Below are 24,724 nucleotides of genomic sequence, written 5' to 3'. Positions count from 1 at the left end.
GCTCCGATGTACAAAGGCCCTGATGGAGCCCGTTGTCCGAAACATGTTCCAGCTAATTCCGGAGATGACACATTACACACCCAGAGATATGGACATACACACATACCGTCACACATCATGAGTTGGCTTTGCGGTTTAATCGGTTTCCGTTTGTCGATGACACTGACAGAGATATGCCCGGGGCGAGGACACTAAGGGCTGTTGGGCAGATTGTGCCCATGGGGCGGAAGGCGGTGCAGCCATTGTTCGGTTCGGGTGTGCAGTGCCGAGCAGTGGGTCGACCCAGGGACCCTCGATCCCCGGGTACGAGCTCTTAATCATGGCTCCAAAACCCGCGTCACCGTCAGCCGCGTACCGGGCGCCTTCCAATCGCGTTGCGTGTTTGCTCGACCAGTCGAGAGGTGAGTGCCGTTTCGTTGGCGACACACACACACACGTGGATTGGGGGTGGTTCCCGGGTGGTGTTTTGGAGCGGCAAACTCAATTTTGCCAATCGTTCGTACACGCGTTGGTGAGCGCGAGCGCACGCGGGCCGGTAATGCTGGGTCCAGTTAAGAAGTGCAATGCGTGTTGCATACCGTGCCGGGCGCTTGCTCGCCTCGAAGCGTTTCTGACGGGCTTCCACACACCAGCTACAAAGCCGGCTGTTTGGGATGCTGCGAATTCATCGTGCGCTTCATCGTTGCATCCGTTTCCCTTTGCAACCCAGCCGCACAGATAGTGCTTCGCAATCTAATCAAACCACACATGTACACAGTCACAGGAACACGCACCAGACCGCCAGGACCGACAGGGGTGGTTTGGTGGTTAAAAATAGATTTCTGCTCGCTTGCAGCTTAAATGCAATTGAATAGTGCCGGCCGTTCCTCGTGCCCGCTGCCCATTGACCGTGCCGCACACGCAGCAGTAGCTTGCTGTCAGTGCTGTGCAGGACAAATTACTAGCACACATACACACACACACACACACACACACACACACACATACACACACACTTGGTGTGAGCCTCTGAGCCACTGAGCTTTCGCTTCCGGTTCCAGGGGCGAGTGCTAGAGCAACAGCTAGCCGCCAAGGCAACGCTCTAATCGCTCATCCCATCCCAGCGTACCATTGTTTCGACGCTATTAAGCGTCGACATGAAGGTTTATGGTCCTCCCGTTTGCGCCACACACACACACACACACCGAACCAGGTGTTGCGCTTCCGGAGTGGCGAACTGACAGCTGGATGGATTGATCGCCATAATCACTGTCATCGCGGGAGTGGGAGCGAGCGCTAGCGTGTAGAACAGGCCGTCCAAACTTGGAGATTGGCATGAATGCAAATTGTTCCCAACCGTTGGGACGTCTAAGCGAGCTTGGGAAGGGAAACACGGAAGGAAATGAGCTGGAAAACTGTACACCATTCGGGGGGAAAGGGTTCGTTTCCTCCAACCACTCAATATTGTTTTCGTGTGATTTTTTTGCTTGTTTGTCGCTGCTGTTGCTGCACCGAAAAGGATATATGAGCTCCCGGCGGAGGAATTGTCCCATGGGACAATGGGGATTGCTGTCAATACACCTATTTTACATAATTTTGGAGCTCGCGAGATGTTCCCCCGGGCAACGCACGAAACCTCGCAGCCGCCGATGCGAATGTGTGTCCGATAACACGGCACAGATTAACCGTGACAGGTCCATTAGATGCTGGCATGATTCATCAAACCCTGACGGAGGGTACAATGCTTCGACGGGCAGCTCTGTGCGTGTGCGTTTGTGTCATTATAGGCGCATTAAGCTGTTTTGCATTGATAGATTGATACTGTAATCATGAAGTGTAGTACGATGCTGTGACACAATAAAGTTTGTCGGGTACATGTTGGCGAGAGGGGGGAGTTTGGGGGGTTTATGTCGCGAGAACAGTCGCAATTTCGCAATTTCGCGTTCCGTTGAGACAAGACGCAATTCTGCATTCTGGTTTCTAGAACATGGGCTTGTGGCCTGATTTACTTGCCTCGTATTTACATGCCATAGCTATGGCACTGTGCGTTCAAGAGTGTTAAAGAGTGTTCTCTTGCCTAATCAAACTAAACCCGTTTACTAGTATGATTTGAAAGAGTTTAAAGTTTCTCTTAACTGGAGACATTCTTTTTCTTCTTTTTCTTCTTCTTCTTCTTCTTCTTCTTCTTCTTCTTCTTCTTCTTCTTCTTCTTCTTCTTCTTCTTCTTCTTCTTCTTCTTTTTCTTCTTCTTCTTCTTCTTCTTCTTCTTCTTCTTCTTCTTATTCTTCTTCTTCCTCTTCTTCTTTAAACAGTAGAAGTAATGGGGTCGGATGAGCCATAGCCGTTGGAGCATATGATTCAAGTCACTGGAGTATTGACTAATCAGTTCATCTCAAATAACCTGTCGCGACGGACGAAGGTGGGACTATATAGCACCTATATAGTACCGGTACTCACATACGCCTCTGAGACATGGACACTGTCCAAATCTGACGAAACCCTCTTAGAAGCGTTCGAGGGAAAGATGCTCTCAAGGATACTTGGCTCCGTATGTGTGGATGGACAATGGAGGAGCCGCTATAGTGATGAGATGTACGGCGACCTCACTGTCGTGTAGGCGGTCTGAAAGGTGCTAGAGATGCCGGCTTCTATACCACACTAACATATTCCACCAGTGACCGCACAAAACTTCAGTAAACAGCCTTGACACTAGTTGGCTTAGAGGCACTAGTTGGTTAGAGGCGAAACTGCGTACCACCAGAGATAGGAACATATGTCAAAGGATTTTAATCAAGTGAGAGCTACTGGAGGGAATTTTCGTAACTCTTTGCACGATTCAATACAAAGCTCGTTCGAGTATATCATATATGCAGTCCAATATTTGTCAAGTAGGTTAACCTTTGCACTATAGCTTACTTCCTTCTAATTTATTTACATATTGCATAATTTGAATAAAATAATTCCATTCCAAATCCCACTCTAGTGAGTAAGAGTGAGTAAGAGTGAGTTGCCTACTGTTTTTGTTACAATGAAATGAACAGTCATGAATACAGCACGTCGGCAAGGATGGCTAGTGCGCATTAGAACTCGCAGCTGCAACAAACAAATAAAGTCGTCAGCGTCCATTCATATGCGCCAAGCGGGATGCGTCATTTGCGTACAGCGAATGGCAATGTTGTAATATGAGCATGCTTGTTTAGCTTCGCAATCATCAAACTCACAAGCAAGATCATACGACTCAGCGGGTGTCGTCACAGAGCTCTCGAACGATTTGGGAATCAATTTTTCCGAATTCCAGGTCACTCAAAATGGGGAACGCAAAGTGCATCGGGAACGCATATGTAACGCTCCGCACTGTGCGGGACATCCGACCATCACGCCAAAGCCCGTTAATCTTTCCCTCCCATTTCCGACACCTAATTAATGTTTGTTTAATGCATCCTCTGTTACGCGCAGGTTCGCCGCCAAGGCACCACCACTGTGTAAACCATGTCCGTGAGTTGTCAAACAGCCCATTTTTATCGCCCCTCGCACGAACCCTTATCGGTAGGCGGCACGGGCAGGCTCGGCAAGCGCGGCAGCGGACCGGTACGCGGGCGGATAAACATGTCGGCGGCCGTTAGAAGTTTCGCCCCTCCCGACGCACAGAAGCAAACAAAAACATTGACCAACCAACCGACCGTGTGCCTAATCACGCTCGCGTCCTGCATGCTGTCCGCATTCGGATCACATGTTGCGACCAGGTTCGAGCGTTGTTTGCTGACCCGTCGGGCTAACCTTTCCGTTCTAAAACAAGAAACGGCAAGCAGAGCCAGTGCCAGTGCCAGTGCTAAACGCCGCGGTTTGCAAACCGTTTTGTTTGCGTTGTTTTGTTGTTGTTGTGTATAGCAAACGACGGAAATCGCGGTTTCGGATGACTAGCCCAGCCTAGTGCGGGCTGGCACTGCCCGAAGGTCGCCGATCAGTAGGCAGTCACGGATTGGTCAGAACATCGTACGATGCTAGTGTGCCCCGCCAGATCACCCCCGCCGCACGCACTCCCACATGCTTCTACGTCACCGTGCGGAGGAGCGGGTACACACCAAAAACACCGTCACCCGAGCGTAAGATCTTCTCCGTCCGGCGCGATAAGAAATCGGAACGCTCTCGGCTCCGCTGTCAGTTTGTTCTGGAGCTGTTCCCCGCCGTAGAACGCTGATCGGAGCGCGTGGGGAGGGGGTTGCATCATGTGCTCCTTCACCCATCTTCCCGCTTACCCCCTCCCGAAAAAGCCCACCCGAATGGCGATGGACGGATTTTTTCGTGTTATCGCAGCGCGCGCGCCTCGAACTGCATAACTCAACTAAATAATTTATTATTGACAGCTGTCAGCCATCCCGCCCGCCCCCACTCCAGCAGCAGAACGCGTGATCCGAAGATGCGAGAACTGTACTGTGCGCTGGGTCAGCGCCGGTGGCGTCTACGGGCAATATATTGGGCCTGCCCGGGTCTTATCACCAGCGAGCAGCGGCCGAAAAAGAACACGAACCACTGCCCTCAGAACCACGGCACCGTTTCAAACGATCTGGTTATCTGGCGGGTGGGCAGGACTTTCCTAACCATCTCCTTGCGGCGCAGAAGGGTGTGCGAGCGGCGGGACCAGGAACTCGGGGCCCGCGATAACCTTCCCTGTACGTACGAACGATTCGGGACCGGCATTCTTGCTGCAGCGTGCCGCTGGTTCAGTTCAGCGTTGCAGACGTGCCTGCCTCCTTACGGGAAGGGAATCGCGCCAAGGGGATTCAACCTGCGTGAAGTTTGCAGCATTGCCACCGATCAGCCTCCAAGTGTAACCGGAATTCATTACAACCCGGGAGTGCAAGAAGGAAGGCGGCTCAGAAATATCGAACTTTTGGAGTGCATTTTTCAGTGTGTAGCTGTGTGAGTGTGTGTGTGTGAGCAAGTGCTTAAGTTATGGCCCGGGAGGTGGGTAAGATACAGCCCCAGAACTCGTCCCGCCGCATCATCAGCAATCAAAGCAGCAGTGCCAGCAACAGCAGCGTCGACAGCGCAAATTCGGACAAAATGCGCAAACCACTGCTCGACGAACGATGGACGTCCATTCTGTACACCTTGATCGGTAAGTGTGTCGGTTAGGCTTATGTGAGGTGGAACAGAAAAGATTGTTGCACTGCTACTGCAACTCAAAACGTCAGGGAGCTCAAAAACAAAATCAATGCAATCATGTTCAACTCAAATTATATTCTGGTACTATAGTGATAAGATCCTCACACTACAATAGCTCTACTTTTGAGTATTCTTGAGATCTGCTGCAATCCGTTACTATGAATGGTGGGATTCTGTGATATAATCTAAGGCTACTTTCTACTAGTTGGTCAAACTTTAATTCTAGCTCAAACTTCAAGAGCTAGTGGTCTTGGCAGTCACTTTTTGTATATTAGTTTCTGTATTCACTTTTTGTGTACTAGTTTTGTGTACTAGTTTCCAAAAGATTCTGTTCTAAAGACCATATTGACAGAGTATCTCTGGAATTTGTAAACAGATCGTTCGGATATAGAAGAGAGTCAAAAGTTTGGAAGGCTGTGTAGAAATAGAATGAAAATATTGCTCCACTTCCGAAGTCATAAAGTTCCTGGTCATCTGGGTTGCTCTTCAGCATCGCTTTACGTACACTATGTACATTGTAAGCTGTAAGTTTGTACAAATAGTAATAGGAATCTTCAAGATTCTATCTACCAGCTTATCCATCTTATACCTATAAACAGGTCTTTAGGATAAAGAAGAGGGAAATGATTCACTCGACTACTTTTCCTACAAGCATTCCAATAGTTATCCTTATTTTAAAATTTTCTGTAAAGGACTTTCACACACGTTGATAGAGTTTACGTTTGACAACAAATGGCCGGAAAGGGGGAAATACGAGTACACTTTACGCCTTTTCCATGATTCTATCTATTGTCTGTGTGCCGCTCATATCTTGCCAGCCTATAACATATAAAACTAGACGGCTTCTTCTGGGTTTGCAGTCCTTAGAGAGACGAACGGAGGTAGCACAAGCAGTGTTTGTAGCAATTTTAATAAAAGGCAAAATTGATACTCCCGAGCTTCTTCTTAAGATCAATTTGTACACTCCTGATCACGCACTACGTCTTCAGAATTTCCTGATCAAAATAGACCGGGCCCGTACTTACAAAGGAGCTCATGATCAATTTACCTCAATGTGTAAAGCTTTCAATAAGTTCTAATGCTTTTTTGTCTTCAATATAACCGTTGCCACGTTAAAATTCATTCATTCATTATTCATTTCTGAATTCAAAGATATAGCAAGTAAGGTTATCTTAAGTTTGATTTTATTTTTAATATTGCAAAGGCCCCTGCGCACGCCACGCAATCATCTTCAATAAATAAATATCTGTAAATCTCCGATAAAGAAGAGAGCCTGTACTCTCTTGTGTAGATCTGCACTGAACCATAAGGAAGTAGTCAATGAAGGCTTTAGCACGAAATATGACTCCACCACCGAGCTCTGGCGCAAGAAGTTCCTGGTCAATGTACACATACCTGTTACTGTGCCCCCTGGCTGATAAACTCTCCCCGTCGATCCGTCGATGCCTTCATCGATGCACACACCCGGGTCCGAGGGATTACCCCGAAATGGTGCGTGACCTCGTTTGCCGTGCGATGTTGAAATTGTGCCGCTAATGGGCGCATGGTCGATGGAATCTGAGAGATTCTAGATAGTGCTAGGTGGTTACATGTGGCCGACACGGGGCCTCTGCAGTGAACCTTTGCGCAAGGAGGTTATGTTTGTATCAATAGCAGTGTGAATGTATGCCTTGCTATCTCGCGACTTACGACACGTGAAGTAGGTTAGTCGGGAACGCTTATTCCTGCAATAATTTCAACTAGATTTGTTGACTAGGGGATAGAAATGTATATTTTTAACTTTATCATTGTTGTTAATTAATAAACAAATCAAAAGGTCTTCCAAGATTGTTTGTTCGCTCGTTAGAATCAACTGAACGGTGTTAATCTTCTTTTTGTATAATTGGAAGCAAGAAGCGCTGCCCAATCCACTTGTAGACTTTACTATCTGGGCCTGATTGGTGATACCCGTATCAGGTCCTGCCTACGCCCTGTTCCATGCTTTTTCTCAATATTTTCGCGTAAAATTTCTTGCTTGGGAAATTTTACAATGAATGTTAAACCGATAATAATGTACAGCTTACCTTTAATTCCAGTTTCCCTGCTGTACGTCACCGCCGGCACGATGGTGGGTTGGAGCAGTGGCACCTTCCGCCGCTCGCACGGCCCTGGGGCCGAACCGCTCGCCCTACCGCTGCTAGACAACTGGAGCATCTCGCTGGCGGCCACACCGGCCATCATCATTACCGTGACGGCTTGCGTCGTCCACCGCTGCTACCACTGGATCGGCACCAAAGCCTTCCTGCTGACCGCGTCCCTGCTCGCGATCGGTTCCAGCACGCTGGAAGCGTACGGTCTCACCTTTTGGAGTGCCAGCGCCGCCCGCATCCTGGCCGGAATAGCGGCCGGCATCGCCTTCACGCTCGTGCCGTCGTACGTGGACGAGTTCGGGTCGGCAACGGGCAGCAACGGTCCGCATCGTCCACCGCTCAATGAAATCCTTGCCACCGCCTTTCCGCTCGGTGTGCTACTCCGCTTCGCCGCCGGTAGGTGTCTCGCGGACCTTTCCCTTCGGCGGTAGAGATGTTGCTTTGACCACTGACTCTTTTCGTTTTCTTTTTTCAGACTTGCTCCCGCTTCCGGCTGACCCAACGGTAAGCGCTTTAGTTTGGGGCGCTCTGCCAACGTTCGCCTTCGTCGGGTTGCTGTTTCTGCCCGATTCGGCCCGCTTTCTGTGCGCCAACGGGCGTGTAGCGCAAGCGGCCGCCATCCTGCAGCGCACGCACGAACCGGCCGCCCAGCCCGCGCTGCAAGAGTGTCTCGCCCGCTGGCAGCAGCCCGGCCCGGGCCTGGTGGAAGCGCTGCGGCGCCAGGCGAACTTTACGCTGACCGTGCCCCTGCTCGCTCTGTTTGCGCTGCAAGCGTTCCTGGGCGTGCTGCCCATGCTGTTCTATCTGGCCGGGCTGGTCGAGCTGGCGGGTGAGCAGGCGCAGTCACCCGAACGGGTCGCCACACTGCTGGTGGCACTGTTTACCCTTGCCGTACCGGTCAGCCGCTATCTGCACGCGAGTCGGCTCCAGCAGCGGCCCGTCCTGGTGCTCAGCGCGATGCTCATCGCGCTGGCCACGCTTGCGCTCGGCTGGCACTGTCACGAGCGACGAACCCGCAGCCTGGACCTAGCGGAGCTCCCGAGCGAGTGGCCCCTCTACTGCTTCGCGCTGATGTTCGTCGCGTACGCGGTCGGGTTCTACCGGCTGCCCGGGACGCTGCTAGCCGCCGAGGTGGCGGACGAGAACCTGCTGGCCCTGCGCACGGTCGCCACGGCAGTTGGCTGGGGCTCGGTCTATCTCGGCGTGCGGCTGCTGCCCGTGCTGCTGCGCACCATCGGGCTCGGCTGGGTGCTGTGGAACGTGGCGCTGGTCGCCCTGTCAGCCGCCGGGCTGGTGCTGCTTTGCCTGCCCGCCCAGTACGAGTACGCCCACAAAGCGCTGGCCGGCGGGGCCTGCCCCAGCTCGATGACTTCCTCCGTCTGCTCGACCGGGTCCAGCGCGTCGCCGGTGGCCTCGGCCTGCTGGCCCTGCTCCACCACCGACCAGAGCTCGGACGCACCGCAGCACTACAGCTACGCGGAACAACGGACGCCCGGCGAGGTCCTCCGAGGACCGGAACTGGTGTGAGAGCGACTGGAATGTCCCCTAGAGGGGAAAGGGAAATGAGCGGGGGGGGGGGGGGAGTGGGAGGGGGAAATCGGGAAGAAAAAGACTGATCAAACCTTAGCAGCGCTCTGCTGATAACGGTGTCACGAGGCCGGCCTGCCAGCAAACTCTAGAAGGAGGGCCGAAAAAGCGGCTTCTACTCTTACTCTTGCTGGGCAGGCCTTTTTTTGTTGTTGGTTGGCGTGTGTGTGTGTGTGTGTGCTCTGTTTTTGTGACCATGACAAAATTACTCTTTACTTACACACACACACACACACACACACACACATTGGCCACCATTCGGCGCCGTCGCTTCATTAGCGGCCGTGGTTGGCGTGGACGCGAACGATAAGCGCGAGGGGAGCGACTTTCTTTCTAATTAAAGAACGTTGGAGGCACGATTACGACCAATCGAACATGGCGCAGTAGCAGATAAGACGTTCGAGCGAAAGCGGAGAGCGAAAAGAGGGACGGCGGAAGAGGGGAAGAGGAATTAGTTTGACGCTTGCAGTAGAGTACGACGAGTAGGCTTTGATATTGTAATCGGTTGATAAGTAGTGTGTAATGTGCTAGAACGTATACCAGTGAGGCTGGAGGGGTTCTTATATTTATAGCAGAAGGCAAGGGCAGGGGATAGAACGAAGAAAAAACAACAAAATAATAATAACGCACACACCCAGGAGGTTTCATATACATATGTTTGAACAAATTGAATCTATTTATCTGTGGTTTATTGGAATGTTTTTCTTGTTGCACATTTGTTTTCGTTTCTTCCTTCCCCATTACACTGCTGTTTTGCTTTGTTTTTTCTTGTTGTATTCGTTTGTTTGCACATGAGTATGAGTCTGTTTTGTTTGCTCCTATCTTCTCTTCTTTTCCTCTGTCACTGCATTCTGTTGCATTGTGTTTATGCTTTTCTGTTTTCCTTTCTTCCCCCTTTACCCCATGATTGTGATGCTTTGCTTTGATGTGTTTAGTTTGTTTTATGTTTGTTTCTGTTTTGTTTCGCGTGTATGTTTCTCTGCGTGAGTCTATTTGTGGCCTTTATAGCTTCCCATCCAATGCAATGGGAAGAGGAGGAAACCTTAGTGACGGAAATGTGTGCAGTTTTCTTGTTTTATTTATCTTTTAGTTTGAAAATGATGAGGAGTGTGTGGTATGTGGAAACCTTTCCCCTGTTCAGTATCTGAAGACGAAGAATTGGACAGTAAGTCTCCCCTACTGCCGCTAGCCTAGCTCCCCATGACATTGCAAGAATCGCATGATGTTTGACTATGAAAGAAAAACATAACATTGCTATGATTATATTTCAACTATGAATGATTTCACTTATGTTGCTCTTTTTTTTTCTTATGGTGGTTTATTACGAATCTCTTTTTTCTATTATCTATATGTTTCTCCCTTTTTCATTTAGTTTGCATCATTTAAAACATAAAACATACCTTGCTATGTTCGTGTTTTTTTTTTGGTTTTCTGCATTTTCTGTTTGCTCACCGTCTCTCTTACTATATTGTTTTTTTTTGTTTTGTTTTGTTACCATTTCTCCATCACCCACCTGTCTTCAAACTCTTACCGTCTACTGTTGCTAGCAATTCATTTGCCTTATTTTCTTTTCCCATGCATTTTCGTACGTTGTGGGGTTTCCTTCACACACTTTAATTGTTTTTGATAAATGTTGTCTGTTGGCTGCTTTGTTGTTTTGGGGTTGTTTTTCCCTGTTACATTTGTTTGGTTTTATTTTTTTTTATTTTTTTCTTCTTCTTTGAATTGTGCTACATTTACATTTGTTTAACAGGTGTTTCACTGACACTCGGTTCCGCTGAGCTGCCTGTTGCAGCTGCACGGAATCTTCCCTCCACCAAAGCGGTGTGCGCGGACGGGAACCTTAGCCCGTACCAGCCTTACACCCTAACCGCACGTAACGTAACGTAACGTAACAAGACGTAACAGTCTGGAGCGAAGCGTTTTGCATCCTGCGCGCACGTGCGCTGAGCCCGGGAGAGGCACAATCGCACATCAGCCCGGCTCTGTTTCGCTCCATACCTGGAAGCATGTCTGTACCCTAGCATTGGCTCACCGGAGCTAACGGAGCATGTAACGATAATAAATGTTGCCATAAATAAATGTGTGTTTTCTTTTAAATTTTGACCCCATCTCTCGCTATTGCCCGCTTTCAGCATCCATCCTCTCTTCATCTCTCCATCGATTCGCAACTAGACAGCAAAAGGGGAAGTCCAGCTGCCGCTGCGGTGCCTCGGTGCGTTACACAGCGCTCTCGCCGATTCATGCTTCATCGTTTAAAGGCCAGCACGAAACGGGAGATTTGGGCCAGCTCTGTTTGGGAAGTTGCATTTTATGCATGTACGACACGACAAGAAGATCAACTAGACAACAAGAAACAACAATTAGTAGGCGCATATTGTACTCGTTTTTCATTCCTCTTCTTCTGCTTTAGCTGGGTACCGGTGAATGAGTGTAAACTCGGTGTGTATCGGTGTATATATATATATATATATATATATATATATATATATATATATATATATATATATATATATATATATATATATATATATATATATATATATGTGTGTATATGTATGTATATGTATAAAAGTTTGTGCTTAGAAGAGGTGACAGGGAGTGTTAGTTTGCCATGTCGCAAAATTTAATTTACCATTTCTCACTATCGCTTGTTTTTGTGTGGTGGGGCTCTGTGTGTGTGTATATGCCTCCCGTTACTTCGTGGTCGCGTTAAGCGTTTCAGGGGCGACCGCGCTCTTTACCGTGCCGGGCGGATAGACTACCTTGCAGGCGCTTACAGCACGGCTGCAGCAAAACGCTACGCCACCCAGCCGGCGCTGCCCCAAGCGACAGCTTTGATCGAGCTTGTTGCTTGTTTTGTTTTGTTTTGTTTTGTTTGTTGTTGCAGCTTCTCGTAGATACCAGAAGCAAAGCAAAACACTCTCGCACGCACCGTGTACATTTGCTTCTGTTCTGCTGCTTGTGTGTGATGGGATAATAAGGGTTTCTTTTTCTCTAGTATTCTATAATCGTAGTGTAATATGTGTTACAATGTTTTTTTCTTGCTTCACTTCAGCCTGCTCCAGTTCTTTTTTTTTTTTACACATTTTCTCCATTTTTTTCCAGTTTAATATAATGGTATGACACACGAAAGTGGAACGATTTTAATTTACAAAAAACAGCGGCAACTCGTGAGCGTAGCCGCCTTCTATTAGCTGGTTCACGTGTTTACACTGACAAAACAGCAAACTTCTAGCAGCATAATAGTACAGCTGCGAGAACGTTGTGCTCGAACGGCTCCACTCGCTTACACACTTGGCGTGCACGTGGCGTCGTAGGCTGTAGGCTGTGGTGTGCCTTAACGCGGTGACTGAGAGAAATGCAACGGGGTCGTGGAGCGAGCTTGGCTTATCAAACTCAACCCCTTCATGTTCCCTTCTATCGTCCCCGCGCGCTGGAGAGGAGGAAGAGGATGATGTTTTAAAATTATTGTTTTCATTGTTTTGTTGTTACACTCCCCCCCCCCCCCCCCGGTCGACTTCGAAACAACCTAATGATGGCGTTGTTTGCGTGTTGTTCTATCCTTTCGCTCCCCGTTGCTTTCCAGCCATTTTCACTGCTCTTCCCCGAAGAAGCTTCCTTAATCGAAAGCAGAACACACGCCCATACAGTGGTTCGATTGTGCTGCTTTACTTTATTTTACCCTTCCCTCGCGGTTCCACAACAGCCCTTCCCCACCCAGACAGCTTGTTTCAGTGAAGCGTTTGTCCTGCTAATTAGCTGTAATGGTGTTGTGATTTCTGTCTCGAGTGAGCGAGACCATGCGGGGTTGCGAGAGGGATGGCTGTGCAAAGTGTGAGGAGTGTGTTGGAGTAAGAATACCCTCCACGACCCACTTCAAAGGCCTGCTCGTTCGGAGTTGCTTGCTTAGGATTAGCAGGACATGGGAAGCTAACAAGTATGTAAATTGGGTCTTGTTGTTTTGTTGCTGCTACTGCTGCTGTTGTTGCTGCTGTCAAGGAGCCGCTTTTGCAGAAGCTACCCATCTTCCACCATCTCGCGCTGCTACCACACTACCTTGCTGGTTACCCGTATACAATACACATTTACACTTACAATGCTCTACCCTAGTTATCGTGACGTCAAGTTAAGGTAACAAACACTTCCAAACACATGCGCACACACATGCACTCATCCACACATACACACACACACACACATACACTTGCTTATTATTTTCTTTTGCTTAGTTTTTGGGGGCGGCAAAGAGCATGTGAGTGAGGGAGAGAGGCAACACAAACAGTGATATGCTGATGACGTATGGCTTGACGACGTATGTACATGGGGGCTGTTTGCGTCTTTCCATCATTCACTTACATACACACACACACACACACACGCACTTTCACACATACACACATACACACACACACACCGTCCCTGTAGCGTTTTGTAGCGTCCTCTCTAGCTCTGGTCGCAAAAGTGCCAGATGGAGCGCTCCCAAAACGATCAAATGTTTAGCCGCCGCAGGCTGCGGGACGAGTCCGGCTCGAGGCGGCTGCGCAGCGGCGGCAGCGGCGCCAACGGGTGGCCCTGCAGCGGCCCGAGACCACCCCCGCTCGAAGCGGGACTTTCCATCACGAGCGGGTGGCAGATGTCGTACACGTTCGGGGCCCGCACCAGCGTCCCTGTACAGCCGCCACCACTGGCTCCACTCGAACCGGCCGCCGCCCCCAGCGGATGGCTGGCGGCTGTACCGCCCACCGCACTGCTCGTGCCGGCCGTCGTGCCCCCACTACTGATGCTGCTCCTGCCCCCATGCCCCACCTCTCCGGTGGAGCCGCCGGCACCACCAATCCCACCGCCCCCGGCGGCAGTGGTCGCGAGCAGCATCATGCCGCCGCCGCCACCGCCCCCCCGGCTCGAGGTGGAACTGATGCTCGGCGCGTACGACGTTCGTCATCTCGAGTCGGACAGGTCGCCGCCGACTGGATCGCTATCGTCGCACAGCGACTGGGCGGCCGCACTCGGCGAAATGCTCGGCGTGCGGCCCCCGTGCGCCCGCATCTGCGACATGTCCGAGCCGCGCCTGCTGCCAACCGCGCCGGCGAACCGGCCGCCCGAGCAGAAGCAGCGGCAGATGATGCGCTTGAACGCGAACCGAAAGTCCTTCGAGAACAGGGCGTAGATCATCGGGTTGATCGCGGAGTTGCAGTACCCGATCCAGAAGACGATCGAGAAGAGCAGCTCGTTGATGCAGTCGTCGCAGAACGGGCGCACCAGGTACATGGTGAAGAACGGCAACCAGCACAGCACGAACAGCCCGACGATGATCGCGAGCGTCTTGGCCGCCTTCGTCTCCATCCGGAAGCGCTTCACCTGCGCCTTGATGTTCCGCTTGCCCATGCGCTTGCTCGCCCGCGGTGACAGGAAGCTGCTGCCCCGCTCCCGGTGCGACTGCTGCTGCTGCTGCTGCTGCTGCTGCTGCTCCGACACGGTCAGGTACTGGGTGGAGCCGCCCAGCACGCTGCCCATCTGCTGCTCCTTCGACGGGCGGCGGAAGATCTGGGACGCGTTGCTGTCCCGCCCGTTCGCCGACGAGTAGTGCACGGCGTACAGCAGCTTGGTGCCGCCGCTGCCGCCGCCACCGGTCGACGAGGAGCTGGTCGCCATCGCACCCGCCGCCGCCACTGCCGGCGAGGATGGGCCACCGCCCGCCTCGGCATGGCAGCTTTGAGCCACGTTCTCGGTCGACGGGTACGAGACGGAGATTTTGATCTTTTCGTGGTGTGCGGTCGGATGCGGGACCGTGCCCCCGTGCCCCACCAGCTTGCCCCGGGTCGAGTAGCGGGACAGCCGCTCGGGCGACGCGCTGCCGATGCTGGTGGTGGTGCTGTGCGTGCTGCCGTTGCTGTGTGGCGACTCGTGCAGCGGTGCGCTCGTTGACCCGCGCCCACGGTGTATCCGCAGCGTTAGCCGATTGTCGTCGAACCGGTTACCCATGCCTGTGGGAAGTAAAGAGGGGGGTTGAGGGAATGGGAAGGGGGAGCAAGAGGAAAGGGGTGGCCCACGAGCAGCACGGGCCGCAGCAAAGGGGCCAGCACAGGGAGGGGATTTGAAGGCGCGACAGCATCATGACAGGTTCGGACCGGGAGCAAGGATAATGCGATTGAAAGAAAGAGAGAGAGAGGGAGGGAGAGCGAAGGAGACGGACAGAGAGAATAAAAGGGGGGAGGGGGGAGGAAATAATCGGAACAAAGTTTAGTATGAGTATGTATGGAGAAGCTGTTTTGTTTATTGTTGTTGTTGTTGTTGTCTTTTTTTTATTATTATTTTGGCTAGTTTTGTTGGTTGGGAATCAGCTGCAACAGTTTGCAATCGTCACCTGCCGACCCCGAACACAAGATTGCCTACACTGTGGGCGCAAAAGAAGGAAGAAGCTTTCGCATCGTCTGCTGCACCAGCTACTACGCGCAGCTCAGCAGAAGATTACCCGGGGGAACGGCAAAATGATGATAATGTTCTCTTGCAGCTGTTGCGTGGACACTCCGTTCGTTACACAGCAGCATAAACATAAAAATAAAAAAAAAAAATAAAAACCCCCCGGCAAGTGTTCGTTCCTATGCAAGCCGGGCGGTTGCTTCAAAGCCCGGATAAGGGAGAGTTTTTGTGCAACACAAACTGGAAGGTGAAAGGGAGAAAGGGAAAATGGAGAAAGGATCAGGGAGCATACTTTGGTCTAGTACCAGGTGCCGCGTGCTAGCCGCGAGTGTGCGCTGCAGTGTCTGTCAGCTGTACGCGCCTGAAATGTATGCACGCCCGCGGAGCACGTGCGCTGTTGCGGGTTTTAAGCAATATATGCTAGCTCGCGCTGTAGCTGTAGCTAGGAGGGAAAATGCGGGATAAAGAGATAAAAACAAAACGTGAAATCGATGGAACGCTGTCTTTCGTTTACGGGACGGTAAGGACAAACGGACACGTACAGATAATTTTAAATAGTTCTAAATTAATATGAATACGGCGTTCGTGCAATGTGCGCAGGCCATTTTCCCCAGCCACCTTGCATTCGGAAATCTGTTGCATCATGGAAGTTTATTATTAAGTATTGATGATTTTGCAAAGTTTTTTTTTCGTACAATGTTCCGTGTGATGTTCGGGAAAGACAGGCACCTGACATGGGAAGGATGGTCACTGATAGAAATCGTTACATATTGAAGAAATTAGTGGGTGAATTGTGATTCACCACGCTCAATAACTCTCAAGATTGCTGAGCAGAGGCATTATTGAAACCTCTGGGCGCAAGTATCTGTTGTTGCGGCACTTTGGGAGAATGCTTGAAGTAGGTGACCCCAGCAAATCAGACCAACAAGTCTTTGAAATCCCGCCGAAGCTCCTGTCTATATTTCTGCAAGGTGTCGGATCAGTTGCTCTTAGTAGACCGATTCCAAAAAAAAAGGTTGTCCGGCGTGCTCTCCTTCAGACTCGAAGCTGTATTATTAAAATGTGAAACAACTATTTTATCCTTCAATTATGAAACGTGTCCATCTTTCCCAGAGTGTCCGTCTTTCCCTACCTTCCCGTTTTACGTGAGGTAGAAAGCGGCCGCGAGCCTTAACCTCGTAGCTGGTGCGGAAGTGCTCTCGTTTGACCGTTTCGACGACGTTGGCTGTGCACATCCGTCCAATCTTTATGATTTCATTTGTCTCTTTGGGCTTGAAGAAACGCTAAATTTTCTCGTCCATTTGCACACGGGAAGCGCATTTGGTGGGCCAGATAGGAGGGGACTTTAACGTACCTTATGAAGGTTCTTAGTGCAGGTCGTAATCGTTTCCACCTGGCCACTCCGCGTGCTGGAGTTCTGCGTGGAACGAGCACAAAAACTGGGGCACTTACACCCGAACAGTTGCTCCGGTCGAGTATTGACGCGCGGTTTGCTCCGTAAGAACCCAAAACGGCCCAACTTTTGTACATTAAATCTTGCACCGAAAACCCACCGACTGGTTCCTCCTCCTTTGTCTCCTCCCCTTCCCCTCCCCACGCCTGTCGGGCTGTTATGGAAATGCTTTCCCCGACCTCGTGCCAGCTCCAAACAGTGGAAGCACGCTCGCTTCGGATACCACAGGCTCATGTCAGACTCGTAAAATTCAATAATCCCACAACCCCGAGAGCCCGTAAAAATATCGAAACGACTGCGGGCGGTGGGCTGTTTTGCGGTGGGTGGAGAATGACTACAACAATGCAATGCAATGGGGAAAGAGCGTAAGCTCTCGGATAACGCGGCTTATTTACCGCCGGGGAAGTTCTGTTTCCGGAGAACTTCCAATTTCTCACTCCAGCGGGAAAACAAAACTCATCAACCGCTGACTCATCCCGTTGCGGGCTGGAGTGTAGGCTCGGGTCAGCCAACAATATACCCACCAGGCTCGGACAGGTGAGATTTGTTTCGGGACAGCTCAGCATCTTCCCGCGGCCCCTCCCCCGGGACATTAATTTTCCATTTCCCCAAATTTCGCCACCCAAAAATCCATTTAAATGCAGCTCCAAATTCGTTACGTGCCCGGCATTTGTGCGAATGCGGGGAGGGCCGGCAAATGCTTGCCGTGATTGACAAAAGGGTGACAGCACGGTTGCCTACGGTCCACACCGCCGAAACACCAAAGCACAACGAGCCGAACGACAGGAATGTCAATTAGCACGTGGGCAAACCTGGCAGGCCGCCGGGAGCGAGCACGCAGGGCGAAACTGAAGCAACAATCACGTCCAGCAGAATGTGTTTGTTCCTTTCCAGGTCCGATCCCACACCACACCTCGCTACTCCATCCATCTTCTTGGCAAGGGAGATTGTGCTTGGGAAGAGTGTTGCGAGGCAAGGATGTGGATGTGCGGTTCCGTCGGTAGCCCGCTTTCTGATTGTCTGCGAACGATTAGGTCGCTTATGGCTGTACTGGAAGGGTGGGAAGGGGGGGGGGGGGGGGTGTGGTGGCCATTTTTTATCGTTTTATTCACCGAACCGTCACTCGCCTCGCACTGTTTGCCAACGCACTGTTCCGCGTCGCTTCGCTTGATGTAAACAACTGCCAACCATTTTGTTTCCAACGCCGACTGCGTTCGTCGCTCTTGCACGCGTGGTCGTTCGGTTCGTGCTAGAGGGCGCCAGTGTTTACAAATATAGTGGTGTTCCCGCTTTGCGACCCCGCGCTCTTTCCCTGAAACATTGCTCCTCACGACCGACATGGATTATGTGCGCTGGCCGCGTGTGCTGCTGCTTTCGGTTGCAAACGATTATTTCTGCGGCAAACGGGGTGATTTGTTTTGTGCTAGTTTGTTTGTCCGCTTCTACCCATTCCCTGGCCGCTTGTTGTTATATTTTCACCTCACCCTTCCCATCCACACACGCTCTCTCTCTCTCTCTCGTTAGTTTGTTTTGTATCCTCTTCCTTTGCCACCAGTTCTAACGATCTGTTTTTACTAAATAGCGCACCAAGCCGGAGGTATGGCGAAGAGACGCATATACGACCAGCGTAAGCTTCTCCGAAACCAAAATGCAGAAAAGCTAAAGGCAACACAGGAACGACAGGGCAGGAGGGTAACGGACAGCTTGGTACGTTCCTTCCAGCCCGCACAAACGCGCGCGTCGCTTTGCGATGGAAATGGCGACGTGTTTGCGTAACGGCGTGTCTGTCAGCAATGGCCGCCAGTCGTAACGTGTGGTGGCGTCACGATCGGCTGCCGGAAGCCATAACGAAACGAAAAGAAAAACACACACAAACATACGTAACTGCAGACAGCACGGAGGGATGGGGCAAGGCCCCTGTTCTGCTTAGCCGCGACGGCATCACTAATGAAGAGTTTGCGGTTTTGATTTGTTTGATTTGCGCAACAGTACGGCGCCATTTTGCGGAGCAGCGATGGGAAGGGGGGGAAGGGGGGCATGGCGGGGCATCACAATGGGAGCGCTTATCACATCGGCTGATGCGAGCGGCGATTGTACGTGCCCGGTGGACTCGTTAGCCTACGCAGAAAGGAGGCTCAGCACCGGTTCAGCAGGTTCACTGCACCGTGTTTCTTCCAATTTGTCAGAACAAAAGCAACAACAGCTACAACACAAGTTATGCCATTTTGTGTCAATCATTAGTAAACGCCGTTTGAGGAATCGCTCACATCAGCTGGAACAATCGATGCGCAGTTTTGCTCATGCAGGCTTACGAAATGGAACTGCTTTTTGCTGTCAAATTTGACAGTCGTTAAATGCAACGAGACGACCATGTTTGTTTGAAAACTAGATCATTAAGATATGTCGAAAACTATGTCCAGACGATAATGGATCCAGTTCTGAGTTCTGAATCGAGAGCGAGTCGAGGAACAGGGCATTCAGATTTTGTGATGTGCTTGAGATCTTTGAAGATCCAGGCCGTGAAGATAATGCCATCGGGATAAACATAGCTGCTTGGGAATAATATCTATAGGGTGAGAATTAATTGTTCGAAGATGTCTCATTAACAAGAAAGATACTTGTGTAGCAGAATTCTCCACGTTTCCGCACAAGTTTTTTAGCCGAGATAGGAATTTTGCGTAGGAGATACTACAATTTAAGAATTTGTATGATATTAGATATTCAAGATGTCGACCATGCATTACTGGAGAAAGGGTTTCTATAGCATTTTAGATAGCCTTTTTTAGATCACATTTCGATTGGAGTGTTTAAAAAAATCAAGATATTCATCCTGCAAAGAATATTGCAGAAATTCCACCAAAAACCAATCATCGTTGGTTCGAAGTCGCTTAATTGCTTTCGAAGAACTCCAGCATGATCTGTAAGCCGATTTACAATATGAACGACACGCAACGGGACAGCCTATTGCGAAATTGAAGATAAACCGAGCAATCACTACGTACATTCGACAGACGAAGTATTAAATCAAAATTTAATTTCGTGCTTTAATATTTCCCTCGTTCCCGTGCTTTATATTATGACTCTCCCTATGTTTCAATTTCACTAGGAAGAATAGAGTAAAAGCTACAAACGTAAGTATCCCATTTCTAATAGATCTAAACTTCAGTACATCAAATAATAGTTGATGCGTTTCTCTTTAGAAATTTGCGATTCTTCCCTGAGGTTCGATATTCAGGCGGAGGTTTCCCTGATTAAGATACAAGTTTGTCTATTGAAACAGATTACGCTAGTTCCTCAACGTGGAATTCAACAACATTCGTAACAATATGCTTTTATGCACGACTACATTTCAACTTGAGCAATAATACGAGGAACGAGTACCTCGAAATTGTTTGTTTTGTATAAACATTTTACACCAAAATTTCCTCAATGTTGCCATACTTCTTCACCACATAGGCATACGAAGGCATACGAAGTTGTGAAGCATGTGTTTGCTCAACAATTTACTCCCGCTTTCCCATGAACGTTCTTCTCTTGCTTAAATGTATATCTTCACTACGCATAAAATGGGGAAAGCTGTCCCGCAAAGTTCTGCAGCAAAAATTAGTTAGTATTAGCGACTAAAAAATGAACAAAAAAAAAACGCCAACAAAACTGTACTGCAAACAAATGAAACAAAAAAACATACACTTAAAAAAAGAAAACAAAAACAAACCAAACAGAGCAGCATAGATAAGCAGTTGGCCGCTTTGCCAGTGCGGCATCCTGTGCGTTGATTTATTTATCGCGTAAAATGGCAATCGGGGTTGATTGGGGGAGGGCGGGTGGTTTTGTTTATTATTAATATTACTTTGCTTACTTGCTACGGGGATTTTACGCTGAAATTAGTTGCTAATGTTATTTGCTAGTATCCATTAGCCATTTGCGCGCTACGATTATTATTACTTCTTTGTCAGGATTGCTAGAATATGCTTCCGCAACCGGGCGTTTTGCCGGGGCCGGAATTGGTGTACGCCCGTGCTGTGCGGCGTTGTCTTCTGGGCGCTGTTGGGCGTCCGTGCAGGACCTACCGTCGCGGGGGCGAGCAACACCCCTTGCACGCACTCGCGGCAAGAAAATACTGTTTTACCGTCCAGTCGGCTACTAAATAAACACACTCACATACACACACGCACTCACACACGCACACACACACACACACTCGCACTCACAAACGCGGCTGTTACTGTTTCTACTGTCCAACACGATCCACGGCCAGACTGTCGGCAATGGAGGGCACGGGATCCATTGTTGCTGTTTACCGTGCTAATACCCTGTGTTGCTGTAGTTGGCTTTTGCTATATGCTGATTGACATTTCACTCACTAACGTGTTACTACTACTACTACTACTACTGCTACTGCTGCCGGGAGACACTCTGTTCTGTGTGGGCTCTGCTCCTCTGTGATGATGAAAGGTTGGAAGGTGAAAGGTTCGTCGCCCAGTGGCCGTTTCGATACCGTTCGAGCTTCACAGGAACGTAATGGAGGAGTCGCTCTGACGCTGATTGTCACGGGCGCGTTCGTCGGCGGTACCGATCGGGACTGTCGGTGAGATGTCATGCAGCAGTATGACGGTTCGCTCGGAGCTTTCGCCGCGGCTCGGTACGGTCACCTGGCAGCGCTCGAAGATGGCACTCGGCCTGCTCTTCTCATCATCCTTCCGCTCTGTGCCATCGTCATCGTCGTCCTCGTCAATGCTGCTTTCGGTTGTCTGGTCACCCCGGATCGGGGGCCGTAGCCGCATATCATCCGAACTGCCGGAAAGTCTACCGATGCTCGTGGTACCGGCTAATCCTGCCAGCGTCGGTGAAACACTTCCACTGTTTCCTGCCGACGTCTGGACCTGTAGCAATTGCTGCTGCTGCTGCTGCTGCTGACCATCTGTACCGATAGCTGGACCAACCCCACTTCCCACCGGGTGGCTTGCGCGTCATCTGAACACACCACCGACGACGCCACTCTCCGCAATCTCCGTCCGGGGCGTCGAAGCGATCGGCGTGAACGCCGACGGGCTGTACGAGTGGTTCGTCGTGTTGTTGTGCGCCGAGTTCTTCTTCAGCAGCAGGTTCAGCTTGAGCCGCTTCGAGCAGAGGCACCGCAGGATGATGCGCTTGAACGCCTGCCGGAAGTCCTTCGAGAACAGCGCGTAGATGAACGGGTTGACGGCGGAGTTGCAGTAGCCGAGCCAGAACAGCACCGAAAACAGCAGGCTGTTGATGCACTCGGCGCAGAACGCGCGCGTCAGGTACATGGTGAAGAACGGCAGCCAGCAGAAGATGAAGCCGCCGACGATGATGCCGAGCGTTTTGGCCGCCTTCGTCTCCATCCGGAAGCGCTTCACCTGCACCTTCAGGTGCTTCTTGCCGAGCTTCTTGGAGGAGTTGGGCGACAGGTCGCGGGACACGCCGACCGGTGCCTCCTTGAACACGCTCTTGCGCCGGCTGCTGCCCTGGTGGTGGTGGTGGTGGTGCCGGCCGCCCGATGTCTGCTGGGACGCCTGGTGCTGCTGCTGCTGCTGCTGGGAGGGGGCGCCACTGCCCGGCGCCCCATGGTAGCTGTGGTGATGATGATGGTGGTGATGGTGATGGTGGTGATTGTGCAGCGATATCTGCAGGCCGGTCGCGGTCGTGGTCGTGGTCGTGGTCGGCCGGGGACAGGGCAACACGACCACGCTGCCGCTCGAGGCACGTGAGATCGAGATTTGAGGATTCGGCGAGGTGCCGCTGCTGCCACCGTCCGTACTGGTGCCACCGTTCTGTGCGTCGGGCGGCGTCGGCGTTGCCGGTGGCGGCGGCAACGATTGCTGCGTCGGGTGAGACGATGGTGGCGGCGGTGCTCCCCGGCCCGACCCCTCCAGCGACATCCGGACCGCGTTCTGGGCCCGTATCGTCGACTCCATCAGCGAGGCGACACCTTTGCCGCGATGCATCCGCAGCGTCAGACTGTCGTCGAGATTGTTCTTGCCACCTACAATAACAAACAGGGAACAGGCGCGGGGGTATGGTTCGGCGGCGGACATGGACATGGAGTGTAGGGAAGCGGCGGGGAAGGAGGTGCGATGATTTGGCAGGGATGCGCGGGGCGGGCAGGGATGCCGACCGTTCCATCGTGGACAGGGCCAAGCGGCGAACCCCCAGTGGCCATCATTCATCGCGCGCCCATTGACATGAACGCCCACACACATACAAACACGCACACACAGCGCGCGCCCACACACACACACACACACACACGTTCATTTGACGTACGTTAGCGGGCGCATCAAGTCAATCACACATTGGCGTGGGGCAGAAGAGAGAGAAACAGAGAGAGATAGAGAGAATTTATTGTATCGCAATTTGGCTGTAAATCGGTCATGGTGGGATTCAAACAAAAAGAACTGCAGCTAATTATACGTTTTATTATTATTATTATTATTATTATTATTATTGTTTTTTTTTTTTGGAAACTGTTTTACAATGGTAGTAGTGGTGAGATATGGTGGCGATGGTGGTACTGGTTGGTGGTATTGGTTTGGTTGGTAATGATTGGTTGGTTGCGGTAGTGGTAGAGGATCGTATTGTTAGACACGTTTCGGTGTGAGCGTGTTTGTGGTAGTGGTGAGCGGTGTTGGCTGCTCTTGTTAAATACTTCGTCTAACAGGTGTAGTTGGTGTTAGTGATGTAAAGATAACAACGTGTAAAGTGCACACTGTGACACACTGTAGTACTTGGTTGTGTTAGAACGAAAGCGAGAAGAGAACGAGAGAGAAAGATAAAATGAGATAGGATGTAATGGTGTTTGTGAGCGCGATCGGCAAGGAGTGGATCTTTAGCAGACTGTGTGGATTTTCGAGCTTTCTGTCCGGTTGGTCGCCATTACGGGGGCCGCTTCCTCGTACAATTATGGTTTTGATGGGTCGGCTGTGTATGTGTGTGAGTGTGCATTTTACTCCAGAGGGCTGGCAGCGGGCACTGTTCACCATTGTTATTGTGCCGCACATGTGTCAAGTGTCACTTGAGTTACTAAGAAGTGTGCCCTACACACGCTACCATCTCTTGAGCTTGTGTCCCCGATGTGGCCTGCGTATGTGTGTGTGTGTGTGTCTATTTATGATCAATATGTAAGTGACGCGTGTATGCGTGGGCGTGTCCGTGTGTCGCTAGCTCAAGCTAACTACATCCTACAACGGGAGCGTTACAGTGCGGCCGCTACTTGGTCCTGTCAACTTGCACAAGTTTGGCCGACGCAAGCTGCCCGCAGCTTCCGTCCCGTCCCTTGCAAAGGCAGCCAGGCAACGCTACGCGACGTTCCAATAAAAGAAGCGAACAGGCCCGGGCATCCTGCTGCTCGCATGCGACAACACTCTACAGCGCGTCAGCGTTCTATTGTTTGCTGTTAGCTGGTGTTGGTGTCGTGCGTCGTGTTTTTCGCCTCTGACTGTGTACGCGTGGGATGAAGTGTGTGTGTGTGTGTTTGTGTATCGGTTCTATAGTACACGCATGTCACACTCACAAAAGGAAGTGAAGTGTAGCGCAGAATGCATAATTTCAGGCGTGCTACTGCGTTTTCCGAGGCGCGCGCGCGCGCGTGTGTGTGTTTGTTTTGGTGTGGTGGAATTGAGTGGTAATTCTGTTCTGTTTGATGATTATCGCTGTACATGGTGCAGTGGTGTTGACATGTTTGAAGATGCTTTGATCACTAACACTTGCCATAGTTTAATCACGATCTTGCTGTCTGTGAGGTTAAGGTGAGTAGTAGTAGTAGTAGCAATAGTGTAAGCAGTGATAGTAGTAACAGTAGTGGTGGTAGTAAACAAAAATTGTAGAAGTGTTGGAAATGGTGTTTGTTTGTTTTATTGTAACATTAGCTGAAGCTATTTACTACTTGGATTTGACATCTGTAGTTGAGCATGTTGTTGAGAGCTGTCATTTTTGGTGGATTCTGTTTTTCTGTTCTGTTTTTTTT

At 50.6% G+C, this 24,724-nt stretch overlaps 2 protein-coding genes across 9 annotated transcripts in view; one reads left to right on the top strand and one right to left on the bottom strand.

Moving 5' to 3' along the window:
- Positions 1–3,797: 3,797 nt before the first annotated feature.
- On the top strand, positions 3,798–9,533 carry LOC1272229 (galactose-proton symporter). Its single transcript, XM_311112.6, has 3 exons — positions 3,798–5,098; positions 7,221–7,670; positions 7,750–9,533. The coding sequence occupies exons 1-3, from the start codon at positions 4,933–4,935 to the stop codon at positions 8,799–8,801; spliced, it is 1,668 nt and encodes a 555-aa protein (XP_311112.6). The 5' UTR covers positions 3,798–4,932; the 3' UTR covers positions 8,802–9,533.
- A 2,825-nt stretch (positions 9,534–12,358) lies between these two features.
- Positions 12,359–24,724, bottom strand: part of LOC1272230 (octopamine receptor Oamb) — a 95,077-nt gene continuing 82,711 nt past the window's right edge. For 6 of the 8 annotated variants that reach the window (XM_061652877.1, XM_061652883.1, XM_061652905.1 and 3 more), the window contains exon 6: positions 12,359–14,848. In XM_061652877.1, coding sequence (XP_061508861.1) covers positions 13,803–14,848 — 1,046 coding nt within the window. In that variant the 3' untranslated portion in view covers positions 12,359–13,802. Of the gene's footprint in view, positions 14,849–15,110; positions 22,745–24,724 lie in introns of those variants that run through there. The other 2 variants (XM_061652920.1, XM_061652916.1) reach the window with 1 other exon arrangement.

This window comes from Anopheles gambiae, chromosome X (genome assembly GCF_943734735.2).
Source record: "Anopheles gambiae chromosome X, idAnoGambNW_F1_1, whole genome shotgun sequence".
Taxonomy (NCBI): Eukaryota; Metazoa; Arthropoda; class Insecta; order Diptera; family Culicidae; genus Anopheles; species Anopheles gambiae.
Note: the sequence above shows the minus strand (reverse complement) of the source record. Positions and strands in the feature narration are given on the sequence as shown.